We start from the raw sequence: 14,519 nt of genomic DNA, 5'->3' as shown, positions 1-14,519 counted from the left end.
AGCAGTCGTTTGATCCAGAAGCTTTCACTAACCTTCTACTGTCGAAGGTTAGTGGCGTTATCGACCAGAGGCTTGAGGCTGCACGTCTCGCCTTGGCCCCGGACACCTCCGGCCAAGCTTTCTCGTCGTTGACGGAAAGAATTAGACCTCTGGAAGAAATGCTTTCCGGACTTCTCCACTCCGGAGCGCCGGCACTATCCATGATGGTGCCGGATGCGTCAAAGCTTCCTGCCTTCGAACAAGGAAAATCCGTGGAGACTGGCACTGCATGCCCCGTTCTCAGACGGGAAACTGATGATCGAAGGGTGTGGAACCTGGCCGATCGAGGACTTTGAACTCTTTCCGTCGGGGCTCCAGTTCCCCTTCCCCGGATTTGTGAGACTAGCCCAGCATGCGCTGGTTAGGATCGACAAAGTCCCCAAGGAAACAGTGATCTTTCCTAGGGAGAACGCCCAAGCTGCTTGGGTCCATTCCCTCTCCGATTGGGGCTGCGTCAACACGAGGTTGACGCCACATAAGGGCAATTACACGATCTTCGTGACCGCAGACGGAATTCCGTCACCTTGTACTTCTAAGGTGGCGGAGTTAATGCTGCAAGCAGCCAGTGTTAAGAGAAACAGAGGCTACCTCTCCTATTGCCCACTGGAATGGACTTATGGACGGACGCTCCGGCCACGTTTACCACTGGTAAGCTTGACCCGCAGTGCGCCTCCGACCTCTTCTATGAGAAGCTGCCGAGAATTTCGGATCACTTAGTGAAGACGGAGTTCGAGGCTAAGACTAGGCTGGCAAGATCTATCAACTCCGTCACAGCGGCGGAGCTGGTAGCCTCCACCTATGTAGACGAGCAAGTCTTCAGAGTCCTGACGAAAGCGCTGCTGCAGACTTTCCAGGCCGACCTGTACGATTTTGCTGTAGAAAGAAGGGCTTGTAGGAAGCACGTACTGGCAGGTGCCTCAATTAAGCACGAGCCTAACAGGCTCATAAGATCATCTATTTGGGGAGACAACATCTTCCCCAAGGAAGAGGTTAATAATATCCTCCACGAGGCAGCCAGAGCCAACCAGAGCCTAAGGGTCCACTGGGGTCTCCCCTTCAAGCGTCAGTTTGAAGGATCCGGACACCAGTCCAAATCCAAAAAGAAGGCGAGGAGGTACAACCCTTACCAGACGGCTCGACCACAAGCGTTTATGCAAGCAGTGCCAGTTACGCAAATGGGCAAGCCTTCCACATCTAAGGCGGCTCCCCAACAGTTTGTCTTAGTACAAACCCCTACAGGCCCTCAACCTTCTACCTCAACAGCCGTAGTCATGTCCCCAGCCTTCAACCCAGCTTATGAAGTGAAAGATCTCTTTCGCTCATATAGCAGGCACGCCGGAATTTGCCGGGCCAAAGGTGGTTCCTGGCTACGAAGCGGATCAAGAGGCAGGGGTTTCCGGGGAGGTAAAGGCACCAGACCTGCTCCCAACCCGTGAGGGACCTCAGGTAGGAGGGAGGTTGTATCTGTTCTGGGACCGATGGACCTTCAGTCCATGGGCCCACAGTATAGTCTCGAAAGGTCTGGGCTGGAAATGGGAGAAAGGGCCTCCACCACCAGTCAGTTTCCATCAAAATCCCACGGCGGACCTTATGGACTATACCAAAGATCTCCTCCAAAAAAGGGCCATAAAAAAGGTGAGACGCCTAAGATTTCAGGGACGATTGTTCAGTGTCCCAAAGAAGGACTCAAACAAAAAGAGAGTGATTCTGGACTTGTCCCGTCTCAACTCTTACATTCATTGCGACAAGTTCCATATGCTAACGATCTCACAGGTACGGACATTACTTCCCCATGGGGCCGTCACCACCTCTATAGATCTTACAGACGCCTACTATCACGTTCCAATAGCCAGGAACTTTTCCCAGTACCTAGGCTTCAAACTAGGCAAACAGGCCTACTCCTTCAGGGTCATGCCCTTCGGGCTCAACATTGCGCCCAGGGTATTCACCAAACTAGGGGAGACGATAGTTCAGGAACTGAGAAAGAGAGGCATCCTGCTAGTAGCCTACCAAGACGACTGGCTGATTTGGGCAACCAGCATGGCAAAATGCCACAAGTCAACATCCAAAGTGCTGGAATCCTGGAATTCCTAGGGTTCCAAATAAACAGGGAGAAATCCAGGTTGACCCCGGCTCCCCGCTTCCAATGGTTGGGGATCCAATGGGACCTGAACAAACACGAGCTATCTCTCCCACCCAAGAAGGCCAAAGATATAGGCAAAAGCTACAAAGCACTTTCTCAAAAACAAACGAGCCTCTTGGCAAGCCCAAGAGAGGATCCTAGGCTCTCTTCAGTTTGCGTCAATTACAGACGTCCTGCTGAAAGCCAGATTGAAGGACATCAATCAAGTCTGGAGAACAAGAGCCAACAACAAACTCAGAGACAGGGTTTCGATAATTCCACCCATTCTAAAAAAGAGACTCCGTCCGTGGACAGAACGTCGGAACCTGTCCAAGTCAGTTCCTCTGCAGTTCCCTCTGCCATCACTAACCATCCACACAGATGCATCTCTGAGCGGTTGGGGAGGATCTTCGCCGCACAAAAAAGTACAAGGGACATGGTCAGAAACATTCCGTTGGTTCCATATCAACATCTTGGAAGCAATGGCAGTCTTCTTGACCCTAAAACGTTATCTCCGGCCAAGAAGGTCCACATACGGATAGTTTCGGACAGTCTCATAGTAGAACACTGTATAAACAGAAGAGGCTCCAGGTCCAGCAAATTGAACCATGTACTGATAGCGATATTCTTGTTGGCGGAGAGGAACCACTGGCATCTGTCAGCAGTTCATTTAGCAGGGGTAAGAAACGTTGTCGCAGACTCACTTTCCAGGACAACTCCGCTGGAATCGGAATGGTCTCTGGACAACAAATCGTTCAAGTGGATTGCAGATCAGATCCCAGATCTTCAGGTGGATCTCTTTGCCACGGAAGCCAATCACAAACTACCTTGCTACGTGGCTCCCAACCTAGACACTCAAGCCTTCGCCACCGATGCGATGTCTCTAGATTGGAACAACTGGCGGAGGATTTACCTCTTTCCACCAGTGAACCTTCTGTTGAAAGTATTACACAAACTGAGATCCTTCAAAGGCCAGATAGCACTGGTGGCACCCAACTGGCCGAAGAGCAACTGGTATCCACTCCTTATAGAACTGAAACTCAAACCCAAGCTGATCCCGTACCCAAAGCTGAAACAGGTAGTACAAACTCAGACTGTGTCAGCTTCCTCAAGGATTCTGAATGCCGTAACTTTATGGACTTCATGAAGTTTGCAGCACAGAAGGATGCAAGAATAGATCCATTAAACATCCTATTTATAGAATCTGATAAGAGGGAGTCCACAATTAGACAATATGATTCAGCAGTAAAGAAACTAGCCAAGTTTCTAAAGGACTCGGACGTTCAAGAAATGACCACAATTTTGGCAATCTCTTTCTTTAGATCCCTATTTGAGAGAGGTCTAGCCGCCAGTACCATTACTACGGTAAAATCAGCCTTAAGAAAATTTTTCCAAATAGGCTTTAATATTAACCTATCGGACGCATACTTCTCCTCTACACCAAAGGCATGCGCCAGGTTAAGACCAGTAGACCGTCCTCAGACAGTTTCTTGGTTTCTAAATGACGTCCTTAAATTAGCTTCAGATTCAAATAATGACTCATGCTCTTACACAACCCTGCTTGAAAGACTCTGTTTTTAGTAGCTCTGGCATCAGTGGCCAGAATATCTGAACTATCGGCTCTCTCCAGAAACCCAGGCCATGTTGAGTTCCTCCCGTCAGGCGAAGTCCTGCTTTCACCGGACAGGCAGTTTCTAGCTAAAAACGAGGACCCACAGAATAGGTGGACACCTTGGAAAATTCTTCCCCTTACGGAAGATAAGTCACTGTGTCCTGTCCATACTCTTAAAACCTTTATAGCCAGGACATCTCAAACAACTTCAGGTCCTCTCTCCTACCTACCTACCTGACTCGCTTGTACTCCCCACCATCCTCTTCTCCGGGCCGGGCTAGACTTGTCTATCCCGCCACCGGAGCTTGTAAATAGTGTTAATACTTACTTGGTAGTGCCACAGTAGCCTTACCAGATGTTCTATGCATAACTATATTTGCATTTGTATTCAGATGCCTATGGTATAATTTCATATTATATTGTTGTACTAATTTTAAGTAGGTTAAGCTTAACTTATTAGTCCTTAAGTAAAACTGCTTAGAAAACTTCAGTATTAAATAATTTGCATTTAAACTTTACTCTGAGTTTTATTAACCCCCTTTTATTCAAAGGTATCTGTTTAGCTTGGATGGAATTCTCTGTTATGTTTTCACCGGCAGACACAGGTCGAACCCAGAAAAGGGATTTTGACGAAGGAAAAATCTATTTCTGGGGGAGGACCTGTGTCGCCTGGTGAACCCAACCCTTTCCTTTTCTCCTTTTGGGCCTTCCCCACCCTGGTCAATCCAAGCTTGAAAGACTATTCCAGGAATGAGAAGAGCGCTTGGGTATTAGTAGTATTAGCGAGAGGAGTTGGCAGTGGGGTTCGTTGTAACGGCTCCCACCGCGGAAGGGGATTTTGAAGGGAATCTTCTAAGAGGCAGAGGTCCTGTGAATTGTGGTTTCCACAACGCCCCTATACTTATACCGACACCCTTCGGGGTGCTCGCGCTGAGGGTAGTAACTTCAGCATAACATGCTAGCTTTTTCTCTGATATATCTAGTTTATTTACACTTGAACAATGAGCTACAGGGATTTTTCACCGGGCGACACAGGTCCTCCCCCAGAAATAGATTTTTTCTTCATCAAAATCCCTTTTTTGATAGCGTAGTTGCCGTTTCGTCCTCAAAGGAGCATCAAAAAGAAATTGACCGATGAGGAAAAGCTTAAGCTCCCAAAATTTCCATCTCAACAATCTCAAAATTAAAAGGAAATCATCTCTTGTCCAAGGTCAAGTCACTAGTTTCGGTAAAAAAGAACACGAAACCTAGCAAGAAGATATTTTTAGTGTAAAGTTCTTCAGTGACTTACCTAAGCATGCTGGATATGGTTATGGTCTTGATGCACCTTCCACAGTGATAGTCAGCATACTTACCCATTAGGAAGACCCCTGGCTTTCCACTATAATGTCTATGGGGTCAGGACTAACCGTACCATGTACTGATACACAGTGCAGTCGAATTTGTTCCAGCTCATGGCAGTGGTGTTTTAAGAATACTGACTGATGACCACCCAGTACATTTGGAGGCCTCTTTGAAAGATACATTTCTGAAGAAGGCCAACAATTAATTTACTTACTTTCCTAATATCTCGTGAGGGACACTAAAATCACTAAAATGATTCTTAACCCTTATAGAGAGAGTGGTTTATTTGTGCTAGGATGTAGGAAAATCGGACCTTCTGGGATGTTTACCGTGACCTCTACGTAAATCTTAAGTGTTGGAACTGTCTGCTAAATTGAGTTTTCTTAAAAGAATAGATTTCCTGCTTGAAGGATTCTCATTCTTGGCCAGGAATAATGGACCAGGAGACAATAATAATTGATTATCAGCAATTTGTGTGAAACGTATATCATCCCTGTCTAAGAGAGGCCAGTTCACTAATACAGGCCCCTGATGCTAATGTTACTGGGAAGATTGCTTTCTGAAGCATGAGTTGTGTTTCTGTTAGGTCCACTGAACTGATGGGTACATAAAAGTTTAAGTAACTTATTCAGGGACAAAGTAATTGGAAGTCTTTCCAGAACAGGTCTTTGTACAGAAAAAGACTGTAGAAGGGAAGTGACAACTTCTATGCTGGAATCAATCCCGAATCCATATAGCAAGGGTTCCATTACCGCTGCCTTGTATGCCATAATTTTTGTAACCACAAGATGCTTGTCTTCAAAGAGGGATATAAGTTAATTTAGAAGTGTTTCTATAGAAACCTCAACCAGGCTCTCAGTATGGATATAACCAAACCATATTTTCCATACAGACTGGTATTGCCGGAGAGATGATGTCCATAGTTTTTGCACTACGTACCTAGCAATATAAGGTGAGCAGTTTTCATGGTAGATTATATTAAACAAATCCACACGTGAAGGCCTTGGCTTAGAAAGGAGGATGCGTAAACAACTTTCCTTCCTACTTTTTGGGATAGTACAGCAGACGGTGGTGGAATTGATCTCTTCGCCTGTTGTTGAAGTAATATGAACCCATGCCTGTTTGGCCAATTTGGGGCTATTAGGTAAGCTGTTTCCTTGAAGGTTAGGAGTTTGTTCAAAACCTTCAAAATCTGGGACAATGGAGGAAAAAGATAATACAGGCAATCCCCGGTTATCGGCAGAGTTCCATTCTCGGCGGGGTGCTCATAAGTGAAAACCTCCATTAGCCAAAACTCTGCAATTTATGGCTCTGAGCTTTGGTTAATGGTGTCAATAACCGTTAATGGCACCTCTGTTAGGTATGTTATGACACCATAACTATGATCGGTAACTTATGATGATGATAACTGAAACTTGGCCTGTTACGATGCCATAAATCGCAGACTTTATGGCGCTAAACAAACGCCATAAAACCAGATCGCCATTAAATGAGTCTACTGATAACCGGGGACTGCCTGTATTGTTTTCCAATTGTTCCAGTCTTGTAGAGAGGCATCTCTTGCTGTTGCCTGACTGTCCAAATTCGGGGACTCATATACTGGGAGTTTGTGATTCTTGTATGTGGCAAATAGGTCCACTTCCGGTTGTGGAAGTAGGTTGTTTGTTTGAAAAGAGTAGTTGTCCAATGTCCACACTGTTGAGGCTGTTGTCCTCCTTGACAAAGAGTCAGCTATTAAATTGACAGACCCTGTAAGGTGAATTGCAGACAAGTGCCACTCATGTTGTCTAGAACCAACAGAATGTGTCTCTCTTCCTGGGGTTTGAGTTTCTCGAGAGACAGAAAGACAGACATCAGCTCTAGGAAATTGATCTGACAGTTCTTTAGAGTAGCTGACCATCTCCCGCGTCCTGACAATCCTCCCAATGTCCTCCCCAACCTGTCAACGAGGCATCTGTGTGCATTGTAACTTTTACAGATGGAGGAGTCAGGGTGACCTGTTTTGCCAGAGATTCCTTCCGGGTCCATGGCCGAAGTATCTCCCCAACTTTCTGATTCACTTTGTGAAATTTGTCTCACATCTTTTTTCTTGCGTGTGACAGCCAAAATTTGTTCATGTTCTTCAGTTGCAATCTAAGTATTGGATGTGTGACTGGAGTCTGTTGACCACTGCTCTTAAATTTTTCAAGCACTTTTTTCTTGTGGCCCCCAAATTAAACCAGTCGTCTACACAAGCTATTAGATGCATTCCTTCTTTATTGAGTTCTCGAACAATACCGTCACCAATTTTGTAAAGATTCTTGGGGCTAATGTTTAGCCCAAAAGGCATGACTTTGAACCTATATGTATTTTTCCCTATCTGGAACCCTAAAATGGGGTGGAGGGAACGACAATAGGGACGTGCCAGTATGCATCTTTCAGATCTATGGAAACTATTCAGGTCCCTTTTGGAATGACTGAATGTACTGGGCAACGGTAGTCTTTCGTAGATGTGTTTGTTCAATGTTGATAGGTCTAGGATCACTCTTTGTTCGGAGGAATCCTTTTTGGGAACACGGAAGAGACATGCTTGGTGATGAATATACAAATGTTTCTCTATGGCCCCTTTTAACAGGGCCTTCTGCATTGAATCTTCCAGAGAGGGGTCTGGTTTTTGAAAGAACCATTTCAAAGGTTGGGTGGGGGGGGGCCCAATTCTACCCCAGCCCATTGAGAATAATGCTGTGTCCCCAAGGGGCAGACTTCCATTCCTTGTGATATCTTTGAAGTCAACCCCCCAGGAAACAATTCCTATTGGTATCCACCTCTTCCTCTACCTTTGCCCTTGATGGGCATTCCAGGTGTTTTTTTTTCCTTTTCTTTTATAAGACGGTTTTTGGACCTTTTGAAAAGGATGTACCTTCTGCCGAATAGGTTGTTGTCCGTCCTGACCACACACCTGCTTATGAGGAGAACTATTGGAGGTGACCAAAGGCCTATATGATTTTTTATCAAAGCGAGCCTATTTTGGACTGGGTAAGGGGAAATTTCTGGCTTTTTGTTTCCTGAAATCTTTTCCCAGAAGAGCAAAAACAGTACGATTTTGTTGACTTGAGTCACAATAGAATTCTCAAATTGGTCCCGACAGAAGGCATTAGACTGTAATAGAGCAGTCATTGGGAAGTGACTTGGGGTTTTCCAATACCTCAATTTATGCACCAGTCTAAAAAGTCATAGAGTGCTTCCCATAATGTTCTCATAAGGCTTTTAGCCACAGCAGCAAACATTGTCCCGGATTCTTTTAGAAACCTTTTAGTGGCAACTTCTAGCAAGGGGGAAGTGGTTAAGATAGTAAGTAGGTGAGTCCTAGCACGAAACTCTGATGATGAAACTCTGATGATGATGTCCCCTCTGAGATCCTTCTCTTTGGGTTACCAATTTGCTGAGTTGCAATATCTAGAAGGAGCTTTTTCCTATCATAAGGAAGTTGAAGCATTGGCCATTCTTCGGTGGAGTTTTTTGATACTGGGATAACAGAGGCAATTGGTTTTAGTTCTGCAAATGGTTCGGGCTTTCTGGTTATTACGTAATTTTGAAAATGTGTCTTCACATGGTTTATTGTTTTAAATGTGAAGGGGCAGAACTACAGGAAGGAAAATATCAATACTACAGTATATGTAAAATGTACCCGCAAAGTTATGCAAGCCAAAGAAAAATATGCGTGTCTGAATGACAGGGAACACTTAAGAGTAACAGTTGTAGGCTGGTACTTAATTTTACAAAATGGTTTTGAAATGATATTAAGGTGTTCTGGGATGTTAGTTTGAGGTATATTTTTGTTTGTGCTGTCAAATTTGGTGATGAAATGTTAAAATAAGCAGTTGTAAGCATTTTAGGACTGTACATAGCCTACTTAAGAGTAACAGTAGTAGAGAGTACCATAATGTAAGGTTACTTGGGTGTTTTGAGATGATGGTTTTGTGGTGTATTTTTGTTTAAACTATTAAATTATGCAGTGAAATGTTAAAATAGGAAGTTATAAGCATTTTAGTTTAGTGGTTCACGTTATTTGGCAGTTATAAGCCTTATATGCATTTTTAGAGGGGATTTTTGCATTTCTGTGGATTTTGCATTTCTGCAGTAGGTTCTTCGAACCTATTCTTGCATAAAAAGGTGGGGGGGGGGGGGGGGGGGCACTGTACTGATAAAATGTCCTATTAGGATTTCACTGCAAGAAAGGTTTTTCATTTTCTGTGCTGTACTTACCTTAATGACTTCTTTCTGTCTTGAGGATCATTTGAGAGGTAGAGTTTGATTTCCTCACTAGCCTGATTTTGTTTGAAAGTCAAGATTTCCTTCTCAATAGTATTTACGTGATATTTTGTTTCAGATCTTCTGATATCATCTTTCAGACCCTGTAAATTCAAATAAGCACAATATTAACTCACTAGTAGCTTTATGAGCAGATACCATGTCTGATACCATCATGAAATTGTCTTGGATAAGAATTCCTCCAGATACTTAAAACTCTTTTTGCACACCAGAACATATCTAAATCATCACATTTTTAACTTCTTAAAAATATTTTGAGATAACTGATGCAATACCTATAAAGAAAATAGTAAAATTGTAAACAAAAAAGAATGTTTATTATATGTAATTAAAAAGTGATCAGCCCAAAAATATTGCAGTTTTGGTATGATCATTATATTACAAAAGCACAAACACAATAGACATATATATAATATAATAAAATATATAAATAAAATACACATATATATAAATAATACATAATATATATATATATATCTATATATAGTATATATATATATATATGATATATAATATAGAATATTATGTAATAAATATTTATAATATATATATATATATATAATATATATATATATCTATTATATATATATATATATATATATATATATATATATATATATGTATACTGTGGATGGTTCAGGGTGAAACACAAGTTTATGCAAATATTCTGGGGAATGAAAGAAAAAGTAATTTTGAGTAGAAAATGTTCAATAAACATATGCCTTTTAAGGCTTTGTTTGTCAGTGAGGGGAATTTTAAAATAAGCTGCTTTTACACAATGAAGGTTGGTAGTGAGAGGCTGGAGTGAGCAGTCTGGGATGTGAGGGTAGCTGGGGTACCATACAGAAGAAGGATGGCGACATACGAAATTAATCCATTCCGAGCTGGCCTTCGTAACCTAAGCTTTTCGTATCTTGAACCGCATTTTACATGTAAATTGCCCAATTCGTTCCAAGCCCTACAAAAACACCCCAGTAATTTTATAATAAAGCTAAATTGACCTATAAACAATAAAATACAACAATTTGGACCATTCAATACCTAACTTAATACGTACTACTAATATGTACTACATAGTACCTGTAAATAAAGTGTATTAGTGTACATGGTATACAAGAAATACTGTACATATATACGTACGTACGTAGTAAAATGTGGAACCATACCTTTCGAGTGAGGCTATCTCCGAAAGTGGCAACAGAAGAGGAGGACAAACGGCAGAAAACTTTTTAGTACGTACACTTAACTTTACGAAACACATTAAAAAATGTCAGTTTACATTGACTAAACTTTACGAAACACATTAACAAATGGCACAAAACCGTAACACTTAACTTTACAAAAAACCTGAAATTAAATTTCTTTTTTTATTTCTTTTTTTGATTTTTACTTTTTTTTTTACTTTTTATAATTTTGCTTACTCCTACTACAGGCCTCTTTAAAAAATAACTATCCGAGGAAGATTGCTTCCGCCTACTTTTCACAATGTTCCTGAAACGACTCTGGCAAACGTCATCGAACTGCGCAAGCATACGACCTGTGTAAGCCTTTTCGGGGTGTCTCTTTTCTACAAATGATTGCACCTTATGAAAAGCAGCTAGAGCATCCTTAATTTATGCCGTTGTCATACGGTCGTCCTCCTCCTCCTCGCCACTGGTAGAGTACTCTTCTTAAACAACGTTATGTTGCATGGCTTCCAACTCCTTCAGGTCATCCGTCGTAAGCTCCTCGAGAAGGTCATTGGTGTTGTCCTCATCGACGACCAGCCCCATGGACTTGCCGAGTGCAAAGATCTCGTCAAGATCTGGTTGCGAAACAGTTTCAGGATCGTCAACTGTTTCTGAATCTGCACCAGCTTCGCCCAAGTCGAATCCCTCGAAGTCTAGGGTGGATACGGCATCAGGCCAGAGTTTCCTCCACAAAAAATTCAAGGTTCGCCTCGAAACCTCCTGCCAAGCTTGATCGATGAGTCGGATGCACATGACGATGTTGAAATGCTCCTTCCAAAATTCACGCAAGGTGAGGTTTGTGGTATCAGTGATGTTGAAACATCTCTTGACATGGGCTGGAGGAGAGAGGGGGGTGTTAGGCGAAAGATAAAGAACCTTGATAAAAGAATACTCCACTAGGATATCTTCCTCGAGGCCAGGAGGGTGAGCAGGGGCATTGTCCAACAACAGCAGACATTTCAGAGGGAGGCACTTCTCTTCCAAGAATTTCTTCACTGTCGGGCCGAAACACAGATTTACCCACTTGGTGAACAAAAGTCTCGTTACCCAGGCTTTCGCATTAGCCCTCCACATTACTGGAAGCATCTCCTATAGCACTTTGTGGGCCTTGAAGGCTCGAGGAGTCTCTGAATGATAGACAAGTAGGGGCTTTACCTTGCAATCCCCACTGGCATTCAAACAAAGTGTGAGCGTAAGCCTGTCTTTCATAGGCTTATGCCCAGGTAGCTTCTTCTCTTCCTCCGTGATGTACATCCGACGAGGCATTTTTTTCCAAAAAAGGCCAGTCTCATCACAGTTGAAGAATTGCTGAGAACTGTAGCCTTCGTTGATCGTCATCTCGTCAAACGTCTTAATAAAGGCTCCCGCCGCTTTCGTGTCCGAGCTGGCAGCCTCCCCATGCCGCACCACCAACTGGATGCCAGTCTGTTTCTGGAATTTTTCAAACCACCCATGAGAAGCCTTGAAGTCTGGGGTTGGAGTCGATGTCCCTTCTCCTCCATCATCTTCGGCCTGCGCAATCAAATCGCCGAAAATAGCGCTAGCCTTGTGGCAGATTGCCGTTTCGGTTATCGTATCGCCAGCAATTTCTTAAGTCTTTTATCCAGACAAGAAGCAGCCTCTCCATCTCGTCGTGCACGTGGCTCCTCTTGCTAGACAAAATAGTCATGCCCTTGGAAGGTCTAGCTGCTTTGATGGCTTCCTTCTGCTTAAGGATGGTGATTATCGTCGACGGATTTTGGCCATATTCCTTAGCGATCACACTCAACCGCATGCCAGCTTCATACTCTTTAATTATCTCCACCTTCGTCTCCATAGAAAGCATCCTCTTCCTTCCGTGAACTTCAGCAACTTTCTTGGGACCCATGATTACCTATATACTGTACGTAATTAACCCTCTTACGCCGAAGCGGTAAAAAAAAAATTATCTCCCGTGTGCCGGAGGTGTTTCAGAGTGAGCGCGCAAGCGGAAAAAATATTTTTTTCAAAAAATCACAGCGTGCTTAGTTTTCAAGATTAAGAGTTCATTTTTGGCTCCTTTTTTGTCATTGCCTGAGGTTTAGTATACAACCATCAGAAATGAAAAAAATTATCATTATCATATATAAATAAAGCGATATATGATAGCGCAAAAACGAAATTTCATATATAATTGTATTCAAATCGCGCTGTGCGCAAAACGGTTAAAGGTAACAAGTTACTTTTTTTTCGTTGTAATGTACACTAAATTGCAATCATTTGGTATACACATTGTAAAACGATAAAGCAACACAGAGAAAATATTATCACAAAATAATGCAGGAATTCGTAACGTGCGGACGTAAACAAATATTTTTTTCAAAAATTCACCATAAATCTAAATATTGTCCTAGAGACTTCCAATTTCTTTCAAAATGAAGACAAATGATTGAATATTACTAAACTGTAAGAGTATTAGCTTACAATTGCAGTTTTTGACCATATCTGACGAGTTAAAGTTGACCGAATGTCGAATTTTTATATATATATTTTTTTATATGCAATTATTTCGGAAATAAGAAAAGCTACAACCTTCAAATATTTTTCGTTTTATTCTACATGAAATTGCGCACATTTTCATATATAAAACTCTATGAAATGCCTAATATGAAAACAGAGCAAATATTCGAGAATGGTACGTACGCATTTTTTCGGAGATTAGTGGCGGAGAATCCGTGCGCGGAGGGAAGGAAAGATTTTTTTTTAAATTCACCATAAATCTAAATTTTGTGCTAGAGACTTCGAATTTGTTTCAAGATGAAGATAAATGACTGAATATTACTAGACTGTAAGAGTTTTAGCTTACAATTGCGTTTTTCGACCATTTCGGTAGAGTCAAAGTTGACCGAACATGGTTTTTTTCTATTTATCGTGATTTATATGCAAATATTTCAAAAATGAGAAAAGCTACAACCTTCAATTATTTTTTGTTGTATTCTACATGAAATTGCGCACATTTTCATATATAAAACTTTATGTAACGGCTAATTTAAAATGGTGCAAACATTACCACAATCGCATGTATGATTTTTTCGGAAGAGTTACCGCGCGGACGTAAAGAAAATGTTATTTTTTTCATAAATTCACCATAAATCGAAATATTGTGCTAGAGACTTCCAATTTGTTGCAAAATGAAGTTAGATGCTTGAATATTACTAGAATATAAGCGTTTTAGCTTACAATTGCGTTTTTCGAAGGTTGAAAATTTGTCACTTATCATTTTTTATATGAAAGTATTTCAAAATTGATAAAAGCTACAACCATGGGTTGTTTTAGTTGTATTGTGCATGAAATTGCGCACATTTTCATATATAAAACTTTATGTAACGGCTAATTTAAAATGGTGCAAACATTACCACAATCGTATGTATGATTTTTTTTCGGACGTAGGGAAAAAGTTTTTCATAAATTCACCATAAATCGAAATATTGTGCTAGAGACTTCCAATTAGTTGCAAAATTAAGGTAAATGATTGAATATTACTAAAATATAAGAGTTTTAGCTTACAATTGCGTTTTTCGACCATTTCGGTAGAGTCAAATTTGACCGAAGGTTGAAATTTTGGCACATTGTTATTTATATGAAAATATCTCAAAACTGATAAAAGCTACAATCATGAGTATTTTTTTGTTGTATTTTACATAAAAATGTGCACATTTTCATATATAATACTCCATGTAACGGCTAATTTAAAATGGTACAAAAATTATGTCAAAGTGACGAAATAATTTCCGAGATGTGTCACAGATACTTTTTAGTGCGGCAAGAAAGAAATTCGCGCTTGCGCGCCTGCGTATCGATTGTAAACAAAACAACACCTTGATCCGTGAACTCCCAGCATCCC

At 41.6% G+C, this 14,519-nt stretch overlaps 1 protein-coding gene across 1 annotated transcript in view; it reads right to left on the bottom strand.

Annotated features, from left to right (window-relative positions):
• LOC135210934 (intraflagellar transport protein 81 homolog) overlaps window positions 1-14,519 on the bottom strand; it is a gene marked incomplete in the record, with an annotated part of 587,949 nt that overhangs the window by 48,975 nt on the left and 524,455 nt on the right. The window contains 1 exon segment of the mRNA XM_064243906.1: window positions 9,363-9,511. Coding sequence (XP_064099976.1) covers window positions 9,363-9,511 — 149 coding nt within the window.

This window comes from Macrobrachium nipponense, chromosome 4 (assembly GCF_015104395.2).
Source record: "Macrobrachium nipponense isolate FS-2020 chromosome 4, ASM1510439v2, whole genome shotgun sequence".
NCBI classification, from domain to species: Eukaryota; Metazoa; Arthropoda; class Malacostraca; order Decapoda; family Palaemonidae; genus Macrobrachium; species Macrobrachium nipponense.
Note: the sequence above shows the minus strand (reverse complement) of the source record. Positions and strands in the feature narration are given on the sequence as shown.